At 37.1% G+C, this 21,785-nt stretch overlaps 1 protein-coding gene across 1 annotated transcript; it reads left to right on the top strand.

The window, feature by feature from the left end:
* Positions 1 to 1,897: 1,897 nt before the first annotated feature.
* Positions 1,898 to 15,735, top strand: LOC117233079 (otoferlin-like). The gene is given in 25 exon segments (XM_033493016.1): positions 1,898 to 2,062; positions 2,134 to 2,275; positions 2,395 to 2,548; positions 3,234 to 3,402; positions 3,617 to 3,806; positions 4,461 to 4,666; positions 5,433 to 5,603; positions 5,636 to 5,974; positions 6,369 to 6,683; positions 7,558 to 7,881; positions 8,911 to 9,027; positions 9,330 to 9,464; positions 9,700 to 9,861; positions 10,378 to 10,647; positions 10,798 to 11,014; positions 11,797 to 12,023; positions 12,234 to 12,368; positions 12,683 to 12,827; positions 12,903 to 13,032; positions 13,436 to 13,761; positions 13,853 to 13,983; positions 14,381 to 14,568; positions 14,666 to 14,901; positions 15,151 to 15,323; positions 15,619 to 15,735. Coding segments are annotated over 25 exon segments (4,884 nt in total).
* Positions 15,736 to 21,785: the final 6,050 nt, after the last annotated feature.

Here is a 21,785-nt window from a genome sequence, read left to right as displayed (position 1 = left end):
TATCGTTGAATTATTTACATGGCGAATTTATAGCTAAGAATAATATAAGGTAAGATGAAGTAAATATAAGGGTCTGTGGACAGATCGTCGCGAAACTCGTGGACTAATTTCGACAGACTGATCGATAGTCGTTGGTGTGACAATCGGGGAATAAGTTGAAGCACGTCATTGGACAGCATTTTTATTTACACACCGGTACGCAAATTGACGTGTGAAGTACACACTTGTATCCGACAGTTCAGCCTTCGAAGCCAGTGACGCGAAGCAGCGCGTAAAACAAACTCACTGTCGATTGTTCGAAGGAAATCACATATAAATATTACAAATCAGACACATTGCCTGTGGTAGTATTAAATACTTACTACTTGACTAAAGGCAGTTATATATTTGACGAATGTAAATATGCGAAAATATGCATCAACGTGCACAGATGCAAATATGTAGAAGCATGTATAGAAATGTAGTAATATGTCAAATGTCAAGAATAAACTATATATTAATACATTTAAACGATACAAATTTCTTTCATTCAAGTTTTGTTTCATTATCCGTGCTGAAAAAATGGAATTTTTATAGATATTCAAAATTTACTTATAAGATTTATAGTTCCACGCTACATGATATCGATTTACCGTCATTTGTTTCAAATAAAGCTTTGTATAATACGATGCAGATGTTACAGGAGAACCACCTGTGTAATTTTTGCATAGAGATAGCGGATTGCACAAAAATTATACAGGTTTGATTTAATTGAATTAATTCGGTCATCTGACTCAATAAATAGGAAAAATCATTTTCCAGAGTCAGCGTTAAATCCGACAAAGTCAGCACTCCCGGGGCATTGCAATCCTATAGATTTTCAATTACTGCAAACGTTTCGATGAATGATTTTTTAAAACAACCACGAAAATTTACGACGAAAAGACGATGATAATTGAGATAAAAAGTTCCTAGCTGTTTACTAAATCGTTTTTAATGTGTTTCAAGTAAAGTTGAATTCGATGCGAAATTTAATATTCGGTAAATGTGAACGACTACAAATACTTTGAATGGACTCGGCATTCAATGTTTTCTTTATGTCCCATGTTTTGGGGTTTGCTTACAACCCCTTTGCTGTTTTCGTGTCACCTGCTACGTTACCGGTTCAGTGTAGAGAAAGACTACAACGCCAGTGAAACAGTAGAATGTAGAGGGCGTAATAAAACCTCTGAGTGGTCGGTACAACAGAACATGTGATGGAAAGTCTCGTAAGGTACCAGATGCCAGCACCGATGATATACAGAATAGACGTGACAATCAATGCTGTTTTGTATCCCACGGCTATAGTCTATACTACAATTTAGTCAATGGTTTTTACCATTATACGTTAAGTTTATCATATGTTGGCAAGGAATAAATACAGAGCTTTACTGCAGATAAAAAGTAACTCCCTTGTTATTTAATATCGTAATAGTTATAATTTCAATATTTTATTTTTTTAATAACCTTGAATACATCTTAATCATTTTAAAAATCAAAGCTTTAAATGTTTTTTCTAAAGAATTCATTTTATTCCTCGCCAGTGATATTAATTTCGAAATTTAAATAATGATTAAAGGAGATAATCAAGTTCATTTAAAAACATTCGCTATAAAGAATGTTCATTAAAATATAATTATTAATTATCATAATAGTTTAAAGCCTATTGTGTATTATTATAGTCACCTAAATTCTCTAAAAATTACTTTTTATCAACATTAAAGGAAATAGACATATCTTCGCTTATTACCAAAGGATAAATAATTAGTTAACTTTCATTAATGGATAAACACCTGTATGAAATATGCCAATCAAACAGACGATAAATCAAACAGCGTGAAGTATATGAAATACAAACAATCGAGTATATCGAAACGTAATGAGCCCCAGGAAAACTCGGTCGAATGTCTATCAGATTTGCATAAAGATTCTGAAAGCGAAACATTTGCCCCAAAATGCAAATCCTATGGTCGTGGTTAAAGTGGGAAATCGGAGGAAAAAAACGGTGGTTCGCGAAAGAACGGATTCACCAATCTATAATGAAGTAAAATTGGAAAATGTCGTTCTCACGAAACTTTTATCGATTTCATCTATTAAACTTTTTAACTGTTACAGTATTTCGTGTTCGATCTTTTTTGCAACTTAAACGAACTTTTAAGCACTAAAATTACGATAGCTGTATATCTGAAGGGTTATTTACGTCTCAAGTTTCATGGAAGTACGACTTTCGAAGTTGCTCTCGTTTGGGATCAACCAGGTGATATTTAGTTCCTTGAGTTTCTCGATTCATCTTAGTTCCCCGTTATCCTATTTTAATTTTTAATTTATTATATTGGAAAAGAGGCAGTGGCATAATAAATTTATCGACCTGAACAGATCATCAATATTATCACAAATGGGCAATGCTGACAAATCCAAAGGATGTTTCTGCGGGACCGAAAGGTTACGTCAAATGTAATATCGCGATTAATGTGAAAGGAGAGAAATTGAAAGTACATCCGGATACAGAGGGCGAGGACGACATCGAAGGGTAATTTTCACTCCAAAATACTTTAACACGTAATATCACTTATTAATTGTATGATATTAAGAATTTCCAAATTGAAGATCTTGAGACATATTACGCCTTCAGAATCAAATTGAAAAGTAGCAAACTCCTTTATGACATTAACATGAAATCGATATTCTACCTGACGGGCGTCTTTAATCTAAATCCATTAAAATACGCTCTGAAATTTGTATTTAAACTTGAACATTATAGATCATAAAATTCACAAATTTTAAATATAAGTAGCATCATCCGATAGGATTCCATTTAATAAAAATTTCTTTATCTGTGAACCTATAAAACTCGAAATATCAGCAAAGATGTTGGTCATATTTTTTTCTGTGGTTTCCAAATATTAAATGTTAGTCATATTTATTTCCTATATATATCCATAAATTTAAGATATTGTACAACATTCATTCCCAATCTTCGAGCACTTCCCTATAAATTTATACGTTCCAACACCAACAATTTAACCCCTCACTATACATCTGCATACATACTCGTATTGCGTTCTATTGCCTGTACGACAGAGAATAGAGACACATTCCAGTAGCCTTTTTAATGTAATAGGGTATTTGTGCGTGTTCCAAAATCGATTTGGGGTGGATTCGAATTCGGAGCGCATTGGCTTGTCAGCCGATTAATGGAAAGCGAATAATTACAGGAACCTCTTGTTGCCTGTCGGTGGTGAATTTCTACCCTATAGGCAACAAGCGTGCTACATTTTTACGATTTATCGAGCTGACGGGTTACCAGATATGAGCAGCCTATGCGTAAAAAATGATTTCGAAAATATTAACCCGTTCGTGCAGATATCGTTCGCTGGAATGAAGGTAATTATTAATTGAAATCGCCATCGATAATTCAACTTTCCCTATTCATTAGTTTCAATCGTTTCAATTCTTACCTTTCTAATTACCAACTGCGTACGCATATGTTTTCAGCCGAGTTACCATTTGACTTTGATCATAGAAATTCGAAATGTAAAATAGAACACTATGACGCTTATAGAATGACCCTTTTGTTTCATTTCGACAACGTTTTCAGGAAACGACGAGCGAAGCATGGCAAACCTACAGGCCGCGATTTAATGAAAAGATTACGTTCAGAGAAATGTTCCCATCACTGTGTCAACGTGTCAGGATTGCTATCAAGCATCGTGTTAATAGCTGTCGAACGTGTGTCGTGGCTTCTTATATTCTCAACATGAGCAAAATATCGAATTCTGGAGAGTATGGTAAATTCGTACGAGTATTATACATGCTATTGGAAATTCTTTTCTTCGAGTATCGAGAATCACGAGAAAAAGATTTCAAAGGATAATACAGCAGGAATACATATAACATCGAATCGAGATCGATAAATTAAACGACAGAATATCGTACGTAAACGAAATTCAAATAAGCAGTTGCCATCGAAACGTTGATTAACGTTTGTTTGTTACCTCTGTGTTTGTTCTGTTCTATTCGTACTTTAACTTCTTCCACCCTTTTTTTTCGTGAACAGCTAACTCGCCTGCATTTAATATAACCAACGTCGTGTAACGTTAGTTCGATTCGATATAGTACGATATATTCTTTTTCTTTTTTAATTCACATTCGTTCTTCCATTATCAATACCATAACGATGTTATAAATTGAAAAATGGATTGAAATATACTATAGATCAAATTTTCGTTTAAATTTTTGAAACAAAGGATTATTAATATCACAAATTTTTTGTACATAGTCATAATATGTGACTATATACATTTTAATTGTGTAAGCAATAAAATGAGATTGTAATGAATATCATTCAATCTACAATATGATACGAAATTTTTCTTAATTTTTTTTTTAAGATCACACAAGACAAAATAACCTGATATATTGCTAGATGTTACTTTTATCAGGTTTCCTACCGACCTTTGGGCCATCGTTCCTACACTTTTATGGGTCCGGGACTACAGAAAGGAACAGCTGTTTTGGCAAGTGCTCGATAGCCCTTCCTTTTTATCGCGGTAGAGTTCTTCTCTCCTTAAAAACTGAAATGGATGACTCAGAAACAACAACGGCTAGAATCAGTGCTGAAAGAGAGCTCGCGGCTCCTATTATCGAGGTACATCTGCAGTGATCATTCTTTCTTTTGTACATTACATTCTATTACTATCTGATTATTTTATAAGAGCAGAATTTCAAATCTCGAAAATTTTAAATCTTTTAATTAGGCGTCGACAAATCTCAAGTTTGCAATGCTCAATGTTATAGCATTAGATTTCAGTCCTTTTAACTATATACAATGAAAAATGGGAAGGAAGGGTTTAAATGTAAGATAATAAGGAGAAACGAACCGTCTCTGATCAGATACTATTCTACAACGAATTACGTATTACATTACAGGATTATATATTATATACAACCTTCTGTGCTTATATAAAAGTATGATTCCTTAGACAAAATTTGCGCTATAAATAGATTTTTCAGAATTGGAAATCAATAAATAACATAAAACGACAGTTTGTGTGTTATTAATAAATATTAATTCATCGTCACGCTTCATTCAGCGTGTAGCAAGAGTGAGCGCTTAATAATTTATACAATAACCCGACGTAATAACATTTCATTGATTTAACTACCTGTTTACGTGATTCTACATTGGTATGATGGTTGCTTTTGTTATAGCGAATTCATGGACATTTTCTTGTAGGACGATATTTTATGATATTTGCAAGGAATAGTTTAACAACTTTACAATGTCTTAAGTTCTTTGTATCTGTTAAATGTTTAAGGATTAGGTTAAAAATTCCAAACTCTGCTTGAAATACCTTTTCATCTTTTGTCTAAATTGACAACCACTAACTATCGGATCGTTTCTTTTTTCAAAGAGAAGCTTGTGGAAGACGGAAGAATATTACCTGGTCACTGTGTTATACGATATAAGTATGATCGATCGGGGAAAATTTTGGACGAAATCGATAAGCTTCGAGGTTAGCCTCGGGAATGCCGGTAACAGACAATTTGCTCGCAGCCAATGCTTTGAGGACAATAACGATGGTATTGGATTCTTGTGTATACTTTCTTCAACCACTCTTTACGAATGATCGAAATATGGGACCCGCCACTCGAACTTCCATAACGAAACTACGTTTCCACTCTCCAATTACTTGTTAATACGAACGACAAGTTACGCTATGTACGGTTGCCCTATGTAAAATATGATCAATTTTCAACAGGAAACCAGATGCCAGACCGTAAACCGGAGTTCGAAAGCGAGACCCTGCCACGATTGACTGGAACATTGGATGGCAAATATAATTACGTGCCTCTTGGCTCGCGAAAACCCTGCCTCTACGTTAGATCTTGGTGGCCGAATCTCGATTGGCGAATGCACAACAGTAACAGCTTAGCTTTCATCGCCGATTTCCTAGTGAGCTTCGTTTGTTCTTCGATATCAAAAGGAAATTAAGCTGGATAAATCGTAAATGCTCTATTAAATTCGACTTATTCCTTCGATGTATGTCAAGTTACCTACTTCCAAACTTTTCTAAACACCTGTCATTCTATCAACGAAACTTTAGCTAAAAACTTTCGCAACCTGGCCATTCGTTCGCATTAATTTCTCAATAAGTCAGTGTACGTGCTAAAATTACAAATCGCGATTAATATGAGAGCGTCGTAATGGCCAACCGAAAAGTTCTTTCATTCGAAAGAAATATTTTATATATCCTGAAGTCGAGTTCTCACGATGGTAGCGGGAAACGAGCAAGTTTGTTTCCAAACTAGAACAGCGATACCAGAATAATTTTAATTTGCCACGACAGGAGCAAAAGTTGGAACAACTAGAGGACATGGTCGAGCTCCAACATCCAGACACTTACAAATTCTACAACGAGACGATTCGTACCATGAAGAGCCATTGCATACATTATTTGCATACATTAGACACGGGGCGATACGATGACGAAGGTGGCACCACGAAGCTCGATCGCCATCGCGTGAATCTATGCCATAAAGAGATCGAGAATATCCTAAAGAGGATCAAGATCAACGGCGAACTTCCCAGTAATCACTACACGAGAATCGCAATGGCACATGCGTATCAGTATCTGGCTAAAGTGAAAAAGCTACGGGAAGACGTAAGTTGTATTTCATGTTTCTCCGTCACGAACATTTTCTATTTCTGGAACAATTGGCAAATCGAATAACTATTTTTACTTCATTGACAACCGCTTATGTTCTTATGGAAATATCATCGAATTGCTTTCAATTCCATATTGTAGTTTCAAGTAATTATTTCAAATAACTCACAGTGGTTATGAATATCTTGGAGACGTATGAAGATGAAACTATCGCTCTAGATATGTTTAATCTACGAAAAGACGTCTCTTCGAAGTACCTAGGTAACCTAGTTACTAATGAAATGTGAATATTTTTATCGTCGATATAAAGATTAAGAAGAAATTAATCTTGATTCCGATTACATTTGTGATTCTGTAGACTATTAAGTTCCTACGACATTTTTTACTTTCCTATTTACTTGGAAAATTTTTTAAATTCTTTAACCTCCACTTTCCTCCATTCGACATAAACGTTCCCCGGTCTACTTACAAATCTTACCAGGTCTATATGTATTCAATTTACATCTTCGCTGTAGAGAGACGGAAAGGAGAAGTTTTAAACACTTCAATGAGACGGTAAAAGCTTTACGCTGACTTTTTCCCTTTACCAGCTTGTTTCGGACAAACACAAGAAACTAATCCTCGGAGAACAAGGAACAAAGTTGCTTCTAAATTTGCATATCTTTTTTCCTCGTGATCTTGTGTCCCTACTCTCGCGAAGAATTTTCCATGGAGAACGCAAGATAACGACGCGCTGCCCTTTCTACTCATAGACATTGCAAATCGTCATGAAATATTTAAATACGAGCGTCCTCCTTGTTCCGCGTACCTCCATGGAAAATTTATTTTACCGTGAGCAACGCAAGACTTCTTACAAATTTACCAGCCCCAGCATGGCCTACCTGACGTTTTCATTTGGATGATAGCCGGCTCGAAACGAGTGGCGTACGCACGATTTCCAGCCGAACGAATTATTTATTCAGAAGAATTGACCGAGAGGGGATCATTATGCGGTCAGAGGGTTGATGTATTTTTGGTACATCCACGGGATGAGGAAGGTGCCGATTACATGGCCTGCAAGCTTGAAATCTTCCTGTGGCTTGGAAACGCCGAGTATATAGGAGCTTGTTGGGCCTCGATTCCACCCGGTTACAAGGTGGACCATGAAAGAAACATTGATTCGTTTCCCAAATATTTGGAGTACACACGTTCCACGGTATGAAAATTTCTCGTTGGTGAGAATTTCAGAGTAAGGTCAAGTTTAGACGCGTCTCGTTTCGTAGCTTGAGCCAGGGGCTTTAATTAATCCCTGGCATTCAAGAAACGCCAGGCAAAAACGAGGGTATATTTTTCTTTGCCAAGAATACCTTCTTTTCCTTCCTTTCTAATTGCCATGTCACGCACTGGGTTACATTCATAATTTCCAATATTAACGACGGTTTATCTACTCTTCTCTTTGATAATTAACATTCCTTCGTTTTATTCCTTTTGTCGAGGGTTTTATTTGAGTCAAGGAAGCTTTTTGACGTTGATGTGATGAAATGCAATTTAGTATCGAATACTTTCATTACACTAGAGAAATTTAAACAATCGAAACGGCACGCATTCCTGACAACTACAACGCGAAATTGAAATTTTAATTTTCGCCGCAATGCATTCCCCGAGCGCACACACCTTTTACACGGAATTGAGTATGCGTTAAATTATTATCGCTTGACATCATAAATTCAACGCGTTTGTTCTTAAAAAGCTTTCTTCTCCTAACGAACGAGTTACTCTATGAATGCATTGTATCCAAATGTAATAAAACATTTCGAAATCATTAATTTACGTGACATAAATCTATAGAGAAATAATTTGAGCGTTCCGATAATATAAATGAATTGAGACAAACAATGTATTAAATGTTGTAGTATATCCGCTACGTTACAAAATATAGTATATTATCAAATACACTATGCATCACTGTGCATTCAACCTACAACAAAAGGTGCCAATATCATCAATCTTTCCATCGAGATTCACATCAACGAACAATCAAAATGTCCTGATCGAAGAATCCAGGCTTTAGTAGCTATTATTTTTTTCTTAATTTAAGCGTCACCTGAAATGAGATTCAACGACTCAAAAATCAAACTTGACGTTGATCCATCTTAAAGATCTAACTATTCTATAGACGCATTAATGTAATATCGTCGGAAATATCTCAAATGTTAAAATGAGTTTGTCATCGGTTGCGTTGCAGACATTTCAGTTGCGAGCTCACATATTCCAAGGTCGCTTTGATCCTGGCATGGATGCATCCGGTTTATTGGATCCCATCGTGCGTGTCACGTTTCACGGTTACACGGCCTCCACCAGAGTAAGTTTTGTGTCGATAATTCACCCACGCTTCCTGAGGTGAACTCGTCACGTTATTATTACCGCGGAGATTTCCGCGGTTCCATTCCTCGAAGGTTCCCCGTTATTTGTAAATGGATTTCCACAGAATTCGCTGGCAATCTGTTTCACGAGCAGCGATTTAGATTTCTTTCGATTTTCTATCTCAAACGTCCGTTTAAATATTTCAAGGATTGGCACTTTTCAAACTTCGAATCGTAAGAGGAAATTCCTCGGTTTCTGAAAAGGTACTTCAGGGGATTGAAAGTATTCGAAATTTTCCAGATTATTAAGCAGACACTGGATCCGTTCTGGGATCAAACTTTGATACTACCGCCGACAACTATTTATGGGACGAAAGAGTACATTAAATCAAATCCGCCTAAAGCGATTTTGCAAGTGTACGATGAGGATATATGCGTAAGTGAAATGCTTTTTTAAATTCATAGAAGTAAATTTCTAGGCTGTATTTCCCAATGGTACTGAGATAAAATTTGATAGGTGGCACAGGGAGAAGGGGATGGTCCGGAATATCAAATCTTGCAAAGTATATATGATGTTTAATCATATGCGATCTTCGATATGGCAGTGATTTACAAATTGATAGAAGCTCTAAGTGGTTCACCCTGAAATCATGTCGAATCGAAATTTACAGGGCTTCAAGGAGTTCTGTGGGAGATGCACAACTATCCCATTAGTTAAGCTGGCGGAGGAAACTTACTCGCCGCCTAATTTCCCTCCGAAACTCGAGTGGTACAAATTTAAATCGCAAAGGGATTTCAGCGGCTCGGTGCTCGCTGCTTTCGAGCTCATAGAGGTAAGAGAGGTAATACTGATCGATATTCGACTCGTAAGAGAGACAGAGACAGAGAGAGAGAGAGAGAGAATCTTTGCCGCCTCCGCGCTAATGAACTTTTCTGTCATCTTACGCGCGGATTGATTACGAAATTAATATCCGTCTCCCACGCGCGCTATCCATTCTATTCATAAATGCAAACGTAGATCGGAAGACAAAGGTTAAGTCACAAAAATGACGTGGTCGCATGAATATAAATGAAATTCGACGATTGATAATTCTTCAGAATATTTAATTACGAACGATGAAATGAACTGGTACAAATCCTATTTTAAGAGTTTAACACGTACAAAATGTTAAACTTTATCATTTTTTCAATAAATATAATATTCAATAAATATAATATTGTGGTTGGCATGACAGTAGCAATAAACTTGTTAAATCACCTTTAGAGTTAAAGAACAGTTTAACGGTTTATTCTACGTTTAATAGCCCACGAAATATTAATGACACGAGTACAACTATGTATTATTTCAGACGATGGACGATAAGTCTGTGGACAAAATTATAGACTCCTCAATGCAAGACGTCATTTACAACATACCGGAAGACATCAGGCCAAAAATGACGAGTTACAGGCTTGAAGTTATATTTTGGGGCGTACGAGACATGAAGAAGATTAATTGCATGCCGGTGTTAAACCCTCAGATTGTTATAGAGTGTGCCGCCGTTCAAGTCAAGTCAGAAGTGATGGAGAATGCCAAGAAATTCAGTAACTACAAGCAGACATATGTTGTCGTCGAACTGGTAACGTTTCAAACATTTTTCATTATCGTCGTACAAGTATTATTTTAACGTTAAGGAAATATCTAATTCGATTCAAATGTATCGACATACTCGTATGTATATGTACAATGTACGCATTATATATACGTTAATATATGAAAATTCTCTAAGGACATGCCAGAGCTCGATATCTATTATCCCTGCATCACAATAAAAGCTTACGACTCACGAGGATTTGGATGCTTCAAATACGTCGGGATTTGCATAATACCCAGTGTTTACGTCTTTCTCGAGCAATTAATAACAGAGGAGGATTACGACGCGCGTATACACGGCACCAAATCGATTTTGAAATCTCCATGGACTAAAAGACAATCTGTCACGATTTGTAAGTTTCTTCTTACGAATCTAAAAATGCAAAATATTGTTGAAATAACGTTCGTTGAAATATAAAACGTGGAGCACGAGCGATTCCTTGCGTGAAATATCAACGTCCAATGACGTTGGTATGCCTCATCGTATACCACAGACCATATACCATAGATTCAGAGAAAATGTGCGCCAACTTCGGAGGCATTTCAGGTGGTTATTAAATATTTGATCGCGGTCGGTTTCAACGGAAGTTAATAATACCATGGAAAATGTGGTTCCACACCGCACGCAATAGAAAACTTTGTTAATTAAAGTTCTACGAAATGTTTATACGCTACGAACAAATGTTTTTTACCCCTCGAGGAACATGAGCTCGAGCATTATCCGACTGGAAATTGAGATTAACTTGCTTCTAGTTATTAGTGAATTTCGTCCCTTATTCAAAATCTAGTTTATCAATCCATTCGAAGATACAGCTGTATCAGAGAAAGATCCTTAAAAATGAAATTCTTTTATTTATACGTGCGTCTAATATTCATCGATTGATATTATTTCTGAAATCTTACAAGTTCTCTACACGGTAGCAAATTTGATAATGAAATAAATAAAGCGTTCCAAGTGAATATTACAAATTACCAGTCGCTAAAGTATCGAAATAAAAATTGAAATAAAAGATACTACTGTACTAGGGTGTTGTATCCATGATAAACATAAACGTTATTTCCTATGGTGATGGCTCTTAAGGTTTACAAATCTCATTCTTAAAAACTCATTTCATATGATAATGTTATCCTTAAGCACCTTTGCCGATCGATTACGATCCATTGAAAGAAGACGAGAACAAGGAGTTGATACCGTACAAGAAGATGTACAAGAAGAAATCATGGATTAGGAAAATATTACGGTCCTTAAAGAAGATTTTCGCGCATGTGATACCAAGAAAAAAAAAGAAGAAGAAAATTGACTACAAGCCAGAAGAGGATCAGTCTCTCGACTGGTGGAGTAAATACTTCGCTTCCATGGAGGTAGGGCGAAAGAGGGTCGATCACGCGAGTAACTCGATGTATATAAATTTCCACGGATCTCTGTTAAGCAAAACATGGCGTTTCCAGGAGGAAAGAAGCAGAGAGCTAGGCAGCTTGTCACCAGGTGATCAGAAGCTCGTGACGACGTTCAAGGTACCTACGCTTTAGCGCATTTTCACCAGCTCAGCTGTCTCATTGGACGGGAAACAGGTATACAACGGAGAACTGGAGATGCAACCGCAATTCGCCGGCTTTCAGGATCGTCTGAGATCATTCGAACTATGGAAGGGGAAGAAAAGCGAGGATCCCGACTACGATACAGACAATTACGTTGGAAAGTTCAAGGTTTATCTCGAATCTAGCGGTTAAAATATCTCTGCAATCTGCATATACATAGTAAAGCAGGGTTACTCGAATCACTTATACCTCAATCTTAAAATTGAATCTTGAATTTTGCATAGAACAATCAAACTTGTACGTTACAGGATATCATTTAGTTTTAATGTAATAATGAAAATTGATCATGTAAATCTTGCGTAAAAGTAACGATGTTTGACGTTCATTCAAAGAAATATGAACATTGCTATAACCTAATATTGGGATAAAATATCCATTTATAAAATATAATCCATTAATAAAATTATAACATCTACTGACAGGGACGCATTTGTGTATATCACTGGCCGCACCCGAACAACTTGCCCTGCAAAACGAAAAGCGGCAGAAACGCGGCTAATGGTCTGTATGGCGATTATCCACAATCGGATCCCATCAAATTTCTGGTCAGACTTTACGTCGTGAAAGGTGTGCGAGACACGACGTTTTATGACGTTTACATGGCGTGATAAACTAATGAGAATGAATCGATTTCACCCATAGGTATCGACTTGCAGCCTAGCGATCCCCTCAGCGGAAAATCTGACCCGTATCTGTGCGTCAAGCTTGGGAAAACGTTTATCAATGATAAAAAGAATTACATACCGAATCAGCTAAATCCCATTTTCGGACGGTACGATAGCACTTTAATTTCGTTAACTCCCTGTTGACCGTTGCATTTTCCACGTCGCATAATTCTTTTATCCACTTTCCACGGTAGATTACATGTGATTCGCTTTGATAGCGCTCGTTCAAAAGCCATTCACTTTTCTAATTTTCAGTCAAAGCAACATTATTGAATCTATCGCGATTAACATTATAGAATTCTATCTTTCCCTCTTTTTTGGGAGAAATATTAAAACATTGAATAAAGTACTAGATATTAAAATAATTTCGACTTGTCAATTCATTAATATTATTAAATAGTAAATTATTGTGTAAGAGAACTCTGATTATAATACTATATATATGTTTCGTTTTAAGACACCCAATAGAACAGAGAATGCGTAAGGGCGTTAATCTCGAATAATTTATAGGCTCTTCGAGATAGAAGCCACTTTCCCTCAAGATTACATGATGATCATACAAGTATGGGACTACGATGCAACTACGACTGACGATTTAGTAGGACAGACGAAGATCGACTTGGAGAATCGGTTCTATAGCAGACACCGAGCTACTTGCGGTATTTCCAAGACGTACAACGAGGGAGGGTACAATAAGTGGAGAGACCGCGAGAGACCGACGCAGATACTCGAGCAACTTTGCAAAAGGAACAATCTCCCATTGCCGGAGTACCGGAAGCATTACGTGAGAATTGGACGAAAAAGATTTCCATTCGTCAACGAGCAAGCGGAAAACGGTACATTTTAAAAATTAATCGTTTCGATCGGGAGGGAACTGTGTCGTCAGAATGAATTTCACTTTATCGGTGATTGATGATTTCTATTCAGAGAGGCAAGAATGTATGGCACTGAACGTCCTTCATCAATGGCAAGATTTCCCTATTTGTGGCTGCGTCCTGGTGCCTGAACACGTCGAAAGACGCCCGCTTTTTAATGCTACCAGGCCCGGATTGGAGCAGGTTGTAAAAAAGACGAGTCTGTGCTTTTATCTACGGTAGAATTGTGACTAAGATTGAGTCGTTTAAGATAAAAAGCGAGTTTGGCTAAACTTTCGACAGCTGGCTGTCTTCTTCGAAGAAAAAGAATCATAAGACGTATACTTGGAGACTCGTCGTTAAAACTTAGTATTTCTGATTTATTTTAATGAGAAATTTATGGTACTATATTTCATGGTTAGCATGATAGAAAAATATTTTACAGAAGAGACTGAGGTGCACTGTGAAAGAATTAATCTAGAATTATCGGGAAGACGATATCGTCCGAATGTAACATTCAGAAATTAAACATTTTTTCAACTGCCTAAATACTCATTGAGCATTCTAAAAGCACGATTTGCATTCTCGAACGATGCTTCAGGGTAAATTGGAACTTTGGATCGACATGTTTCAATCTAACGAGCTTCCTCCGAAACCGGCAGTGAACATCAGTCCACCTGTACCAGAGGAATATGAAATCCGTGTGATCGTTTGGAACACCGAGGACGTGCCCCTCGTCGACAGCCAATTCCTTACCGGAGAAAAGTGTTCCGATATCTACGTGAAAGGGTGAATTTGAAAATTGCAGATAGCGGTGGCTATTTGAAGAATTTACTAGGAAATAGATGAGCTATTTTTGTATAAATCGCTATGATTAATTTTTCAGCTGGATTGTTTACGACGATTATCAAAGAACTGACATTCATTATAATTCCTTAACCGGAGAGGGCAATTTCAATTGGCGATTTATATTTCGCGTTATGTATTGCAAGGGTGAGCGCGTTATGATCGTACGCAAAAAGACATCCATCTTTGCTATAAGCGAAACCGAGGACAAACTGCCATGTAGATTACACCTGCAAGTTTGGGACAGCGATCATTTCTCTTCGGACGATTTTCTCGGTAAAACAAACGTTAGATTAATCGTCGTGTTTATCCATTAATCTGCTGCAGACGAATTTTCAATATCGCTGATGCATATACAAGCAAACATTTGAACACTTATCGTGGAAAACCTGTCTCGTATAACACGCATAGTATATCTATAGTAGAGTCTATAAATATTCGAATGTCTCGTAAGATTTTGTATGTGTATCAGAAGGTTTCAAAGGTTCTGACACAATCGGTATGAATATTTTTATCTACTTTTAGGAGCATTAACGTTGGATTTAGCCAAGATGCCACGGGGAAGTCCAAATTCTAAAAACTGTACTTTAGAGCTACTCAATCCGAATCTACCAACGATCGATATGTTCAAAGTGACACGAATCAAAGCTTGGTGGCCATTGGAGCGTAGCGTGAACGCAGCCCAATACGTGCAGGCGGTGCGTATCATAAAAATCTAATGTTCATTAACATTCGAGGAAACAAACATTTACTTTACTCCATCGCAGTTGTAACACTGTCTCCTTTTATAAATCAAGTCAATACCAAAGTCCTCATTAAAATGAAAGCTTTTAATCCCTTCTAAAATTATTCGCTGGGAATGTGTTCCTTCGATAACGAACATCGCGAATATGCCCATTTACCTCGTTCTTCTTCGTTTATTTTCTTATTTTGAAGTTTATTTAGAATTATTCGTAAAACATCGAAGTAGGCTGACGTAATATATCGATATAGGGTAAAATTGAACTGGAAATATCAATATTGCAAGCGAAGGAGGCTGACGAGCAACCTGCGGGCAAAGGAAGGGATCCACCTCAAAATCTTCCTGCACCAAAGTATGACGATACTTAATTGAGATATACATACGGAACTCCACGTCAGTCGATAAAAAAAAAGACACCTACAAGTAACGATGAAATATATCTTGTACCTTGCATGAAGGATGACCTACTTTGACAAAAATTTGAGCGAAATATGATTCGACGTTTATACAAGATTGATGTCGAGTTCTAATGAATTTCCAATAGTATTAGTTCTACTATATTTCCATGTCACTGTACCAGAGAATTTTTATTTATGCATTCATATAAATTTAATCCTTAAATGTATGGTCTTCCAGGTTATACTGAAATATGTTAGAATTGTTAATTTATATCATACAAAACTATAGAAAAATTATTTCAAAAAATCATCTCCCGTACCGTTTCTTTGCAAAAATATTTTTGCCAAATGACTACATAGTCATTTATTCATATACGTCAATATTCTAATCCTATCAATATGAATATATTCGAATATATTATTAAATGATAACACTATGCATTCAAAGATTACGTGCATATTCATAACAGTATAAAAATAACCGTAAAAATTAGAGAAATATTTAATTATTAACAAGAAACTGACTAGACGTGGTCAATCATTTATTATCCGTATAAAATTAGTAACCTCGGTTACATCGAAATAAAACCATATCATGATGAACGTATCAAAGTTAATTTCATGTTCAACCGCAAATTAAATTAGCGTATATATCGCTCGCTATCAAACTTAAATAGATTAATTTTCGATTTTGCCATCAATCTGTATAACTGCAAGTAGCTGGGTAATCAGATTATTTTGTTAAGTCGGTAGAGTTAATTTGGGCTCGACCAGCATCGGCAATGTATTTCCGAGCAATCTTTAGAAGATCAAGTTATCCACTTAAATCGCGGTTTGTCTACTCCACCCGGAGCATAAAGAAACGTCTAAAGATAACATCAAACCAAGCTCCATTATACGATTCGTAATACGAGCGTTGATCGTTTGTTCTATACGAAGTCTATAATCCGTAACTATACATCCACGCAACATTAAACATCTTTAATTCTTCTCTTTCTCTGTTCTTCCTATCATGTACACGGCTATTCGATGAAATTGCAAACTTAATGAGATTTTAATGCTCGTTTTATTTTACAAGATACATATGTAGTTCGCGGATATTTAAATCTTACTTTTCAACTGATTATCTACTTCTTTTCGATATAAAATCGTGAAATTCATCAAAGAAGATATACATAAACACGTTCAGATCACTAAACATTGCGCTAACAAAATGAACAGTGAAATGCAAACATTTGTTTGTTAGCTATTCCAACAAAACGATCGACATTCAATGGCGAGTGTAATTAAACCTGATCACATTTCGTCGACATTAAAGCGCCATTATATAATTATATGAGCAATGGTAATGACGACGGCCATCAACGGAGGCCGACGTATTTGTTAATTCCATTAGGAATGTTCGCAATCATACTTCACCATGAATCAATCATACAGGAAAACATCTTATTTCCCTTAATTTACAGCCGACCGGATACTTCGTTCTCCTGGTTCCGGAACCCATGGAAAGCATTTCGTTACGTTGTCTGCCGGTACTATAAATGGAGGATAATAGGCTTCTTCATGTGTGTGTTGATAGTATTGTTGGCAGGCTGTGGAATTTACGCTTTCCCTGGTTATTTTGTGAAGCGCCTCCTTGGTGCTTGAATCGGTTAACGAGGAAAGAAAACGATGGAATCGGGAACCATTGCAGTTGCTCGGTCGTAAATCATGAATTGTGTCGTAGCATGAAACATCGATTCTGACTACTTCATGATAACACGTTCGTTATTTCGGCACCGTTAATTGTTGGGTAACACGATGGGCTCAGTTGTTCGACGAGCATTTTATTAATTAACAACCTGCTATTTATTGTAAAATTCGAATCAATGGATCATTATACTTCCTCAAGTTTCCAAGCAGTAAAGTTCAATGATAGTTACATAAATATTAGTAATTATACGTCATAGGTTTCTAACTGTATGAATGTAGTTTACGAATATAATAAAAAAGATATTATTTAACTTTTGCCTTTAATTCGATTGTATTTCTTACTGTACTCTTTTCCTAAAGCTTTTCAGACAAAAAGAAATCTGGCGTTCAACTATTCGCGAGTTGATTAAATTATAAGAAAGCTTGTCGCGAGTTGATCAAATTATAAGAAAGCTTGTCGCGAGTTTATCACCGACGTGACCCCGGTTATCTTCTCTCGGCGCGATATCTGGTTTCTGGACTAAAAATTAGACGGTCCGAAACGGATCGATAGTGTGAAACACGCGACGAATAAAAATGCAGAAATCAAGACGAAATTCGCTTTGACTGTTGATTTCTTCGTGATTCGAGGTACTTTTTACGGATCATTTGCGCGTTGGAAATGCGGTTTCAGTCTGTACGGTTCGATAGACGAGCTGGCAGGTGAAAAAGAGGTAACGTGACGTAACTAGAAGATCAATAACTCAACCGTTTTGTTCGAAAGTTTATTGAACTCGACTTTTCTTAATGGCCGCTGCTCGCTTCAACCACCGACGAATCGTGTCTGTGTCGCTTTTACGACATAGACGAGCAACGCGTAGGGTTCCTTTGTATTTTCCATCTCTTTCATTCTCGTCGTGATAAACCTCTTTACGACTGAACTCAAGGGGACGCCTCTAAGTAATCTAATCTTCTTTTCCGTCGCGACTCGAACTGCAATTCGCGATTTCCCGATGAACGTGACTAACGTGGCACCCTCATGAAAAGATAAATTCAGCTGCGTTCCTATTGGATTTATACGGACGTGTCTCTCGTTTAGCTTCCAAACTAAAGTATTATAAATGGTTCCGGTATCGTACAAATGAAATAACGATGAAGTTTTTTATCCTGTTCCTTAAAGGAAAACGAACACAGAATCTAAAACTTTCTGAGAAATTGTAAAGGATAAAAGTTTCTTATATTGCGGCGATACTTTAATGCGAACTTTGAATGAACTCTTCTGCGATAGATAGCGGATAATAGAAATAGAGTAGGAAGTTACATCGACTTTCATATTGACAAAGACATTGTACTTCTTTATAAAGTGTGTATACGAATTTCATACCATATATACTTTCTTTCTGAGAGAAATTTTTATCTTCAATGCAGCTAGTTATTGATATTGAGACTCTTTCAAACCTTGCGACGCGTCCTGTAAACTTTCGTCATGACATACAAGCATATTCCAAACTCCTACTATTTTTGTTCGACATATTCGACGAATCCATCAAGTATGACTGACGCACGGATGCGCGAAATGGATTTGCCATATGTCCATAGGAAATGTTTCTCCTCGTCGATGAATATTTTTTGCCCAAACTAAAATATAGAAAAATAAACAGATATAATTATAGTTTTCGTTATTAACATGCGATAACACTGTACGATGATAATCACGCAACAATTTCAACACAGAAATCGCTATCGATTTGATCCAATAACTCATTAACACTCTATTTGAAAGTTCTTATAATGAAATTATCATAAAATTTTCAAATGATGAAAACCATTGCGCGATTGCAGCAGGAGTGTATTAAATCGAAAACACGAGGCAAAGTACTTGGAATAAACACGACGGCGAATCAATGACCGCGGCAGGCGAAAGGGGTGAACACACGCGAACCTGCATGCGGTCCCGCTGGCGAATCCATAGTTCACGACCGCATTCGCATTGCATGCGGCCGGTCGAAAAAGCGGGTCTCTGGGAAACCGTTAAACGGACTCGAAACAGGCGAGTTTCGCGAGCTGAATGGCCTCGTGCGGCGCGGCGGCAGAGTTTGTTAGCTAAGTTTTCGACCTGAGCGAACGTGAATTCACTTATTACAGGCCAGCAAAGTCACGCGAATGCATATGCACGAGCCAGGAGTACATGCACCGAACTGCGCGCCGCCGCGTCGACTAAATTCGGTCTTAATGCATCGCGTGCCCTATCCGACTAAGTATCTTTCGATTGCGGGCCAATGACCCGACCCTATGAAAAGTTTCCGTCATTTTCGCGATAATGTTGAGATTTCACCTGCGACCCTGTCGCGATCTTCTACCGACTCACGGATTTATGATGGAATTGTTACAATGGAAGCAAGCAATCGTTGATATCTCACCCGAGATTTCTGCAATTTTCTGATACTCATCATTTTCTTCGATCCTGACCTCTCTACGTGTTCCATGTATATTGGGGGTAAGATTCTTTAACTTTGGTAAGTTTTAGAATTTATTTTTTGAAACGTATTTCATGATATAACAGGTGCAACGCAAAGATGCGCCTCGGTTAAATTAAATCCTCGAAAGATCCCGAGAGTCATAAATAAGACGCTGAGGTAGTTACGTCCTTTCTAACGAAGTATCTTCCACGCAGTTGCACCGCACAAACTAAAAGGCGAGAAAATAGTTGTGACGACTATTTCGTTAGTAGGAAAAAAAGAGGTGAGGCGGAAGATTGTGTTCATGGAAACAGAAGACTTGGTAGTTTCCCAGTTGTTGGTTAATGGTTAGGGAAAAATTTATTCGCTGCATGCGATGAAGGAAGAATAGGTTTCGCGTTTTCAGAATACCGGAGAAAAATAACGCGGCTACGTTAATAGTTTTGCGATAAGAAGAATTGCGCGGGAAGAAGCAAAATATTCTGAGCATGTTTGGCAATGTCAGTACTACTGGTTCTCTCGCGTGAAAACCGCACCCGACGCGAAACTAGTTATTAGGCACGCGTAATACGCGTCGAAACGAAGCTCCGTGTAATTTCTTCGATCGCGGAATTTCGCAATGAAGCAGAGGCGAGGCGATCGTTGGCCGGTGGCCAATTATCGGATCCCTATTACACCGCGATCATTAATATCGCAATCGTAGACACACGTTCGTGGCTCGAAAATTTAACGCCGTGAGTTCCTGGAAGGGAGGCGACGGAATAAATTTCGTTACATTATTTAATGACCATAAATCGTCCCTTCTTCCGTGCTACTTCACGTAAACGAGGACTTCTGCGCCGCCATCGTGCGCGCCACTCTTTGCATTTACTTTCCAGCACCTGCCTCATGCTACACGCTAAATAACTATGCAGATCGAGTAAAAACCGTAATAAATATTTCTCCTAACATCGTTCGTTGATAGACGTACCGTGCATAATAGCAGATGATGATGCTGTTTATGAAACCTATATGCTAAAAAATGTATTTCGCATGTTTTCTTGAAAATCTAATTTTACAGTCATATTTTTCAACTTTACCAACGATAATATAATTCATATTACCAGGATATAAGTACACTTTCGACTTTGCGTCGTCATGACAACGGATTATGTTTACTTCGAACAATCGACTTAGGAAACGTGGAATTGCTCGTTACAGGCACATTGCGACACAACCTGCAAAGTCTGTGATATTCCACTAAGCAAGAATCTTTCTATGCAAAATCTAACATCCGGCGTCGTGACGAGACTGCATCTTGAAAAAGTTTCTTCGTCGCGAGACAAATTTCTTAGCACTCGTACGTGCGAGCCACTCTGTTGTCACGAAAGAGGTGTCGTGCATACATGGTCTGTAAATGAGGTCACACTAAAGTTTAGGCGAAGTTCTATGAACGACACGCTTGAGGATTGTGTATCACGATATCGGCAAATCTAAGAGATTTAATAAGGAGCAAATTTCCTAATCAATAACACGATTTTCGTGTACAAAACATGCTAAATATGCTAATTAATCTGATAATATGATTTATTTTATTTCTGTAATAAGATATTAAAATAAGGAGTCTTTTTTCAGCAAATTAGACGTAAGCACAACATATGAACGTCAAAAAAGTTGATTTTAACATATACTGCAATTTAGCCTTGCCTTATTGTAGTTATTTTATGGCCGTTGCATGATCGCTTTACAGTCACGATTATATTCTTAGGATTTTTTTTTATGTTACTACTTCAGTCAATATCTATCAACATATTCAAACATTTTACTAATTATGGTGCATTAATATGCAAACGTAAGATAATAAAAAGTGTAATACTTTGTTCTTCATGAAGATGGTAATTGTAAAAAGTC

This window comes from Bombus vosnesenskii, unplaced genomic scaffold, assembly GCF_011952255.1.
Source record: "Bombus vosnesenskii isolate JDL3184/JDL3185 unplaced genomic scaffold, Bvos_JDL3184-5_v1.1 scf7180000013294, whole genome shotgun sequence".
Taxonomy (NCBI): Eukaryota; Metazoa; Arthropoda; class Insecta; order Hymenoptera; family Apidae; genus Bombus; species Bombus vosnesenskii.
This window is presented reverse-complemented; position numbering and strand designations above follow the sequence as displayed.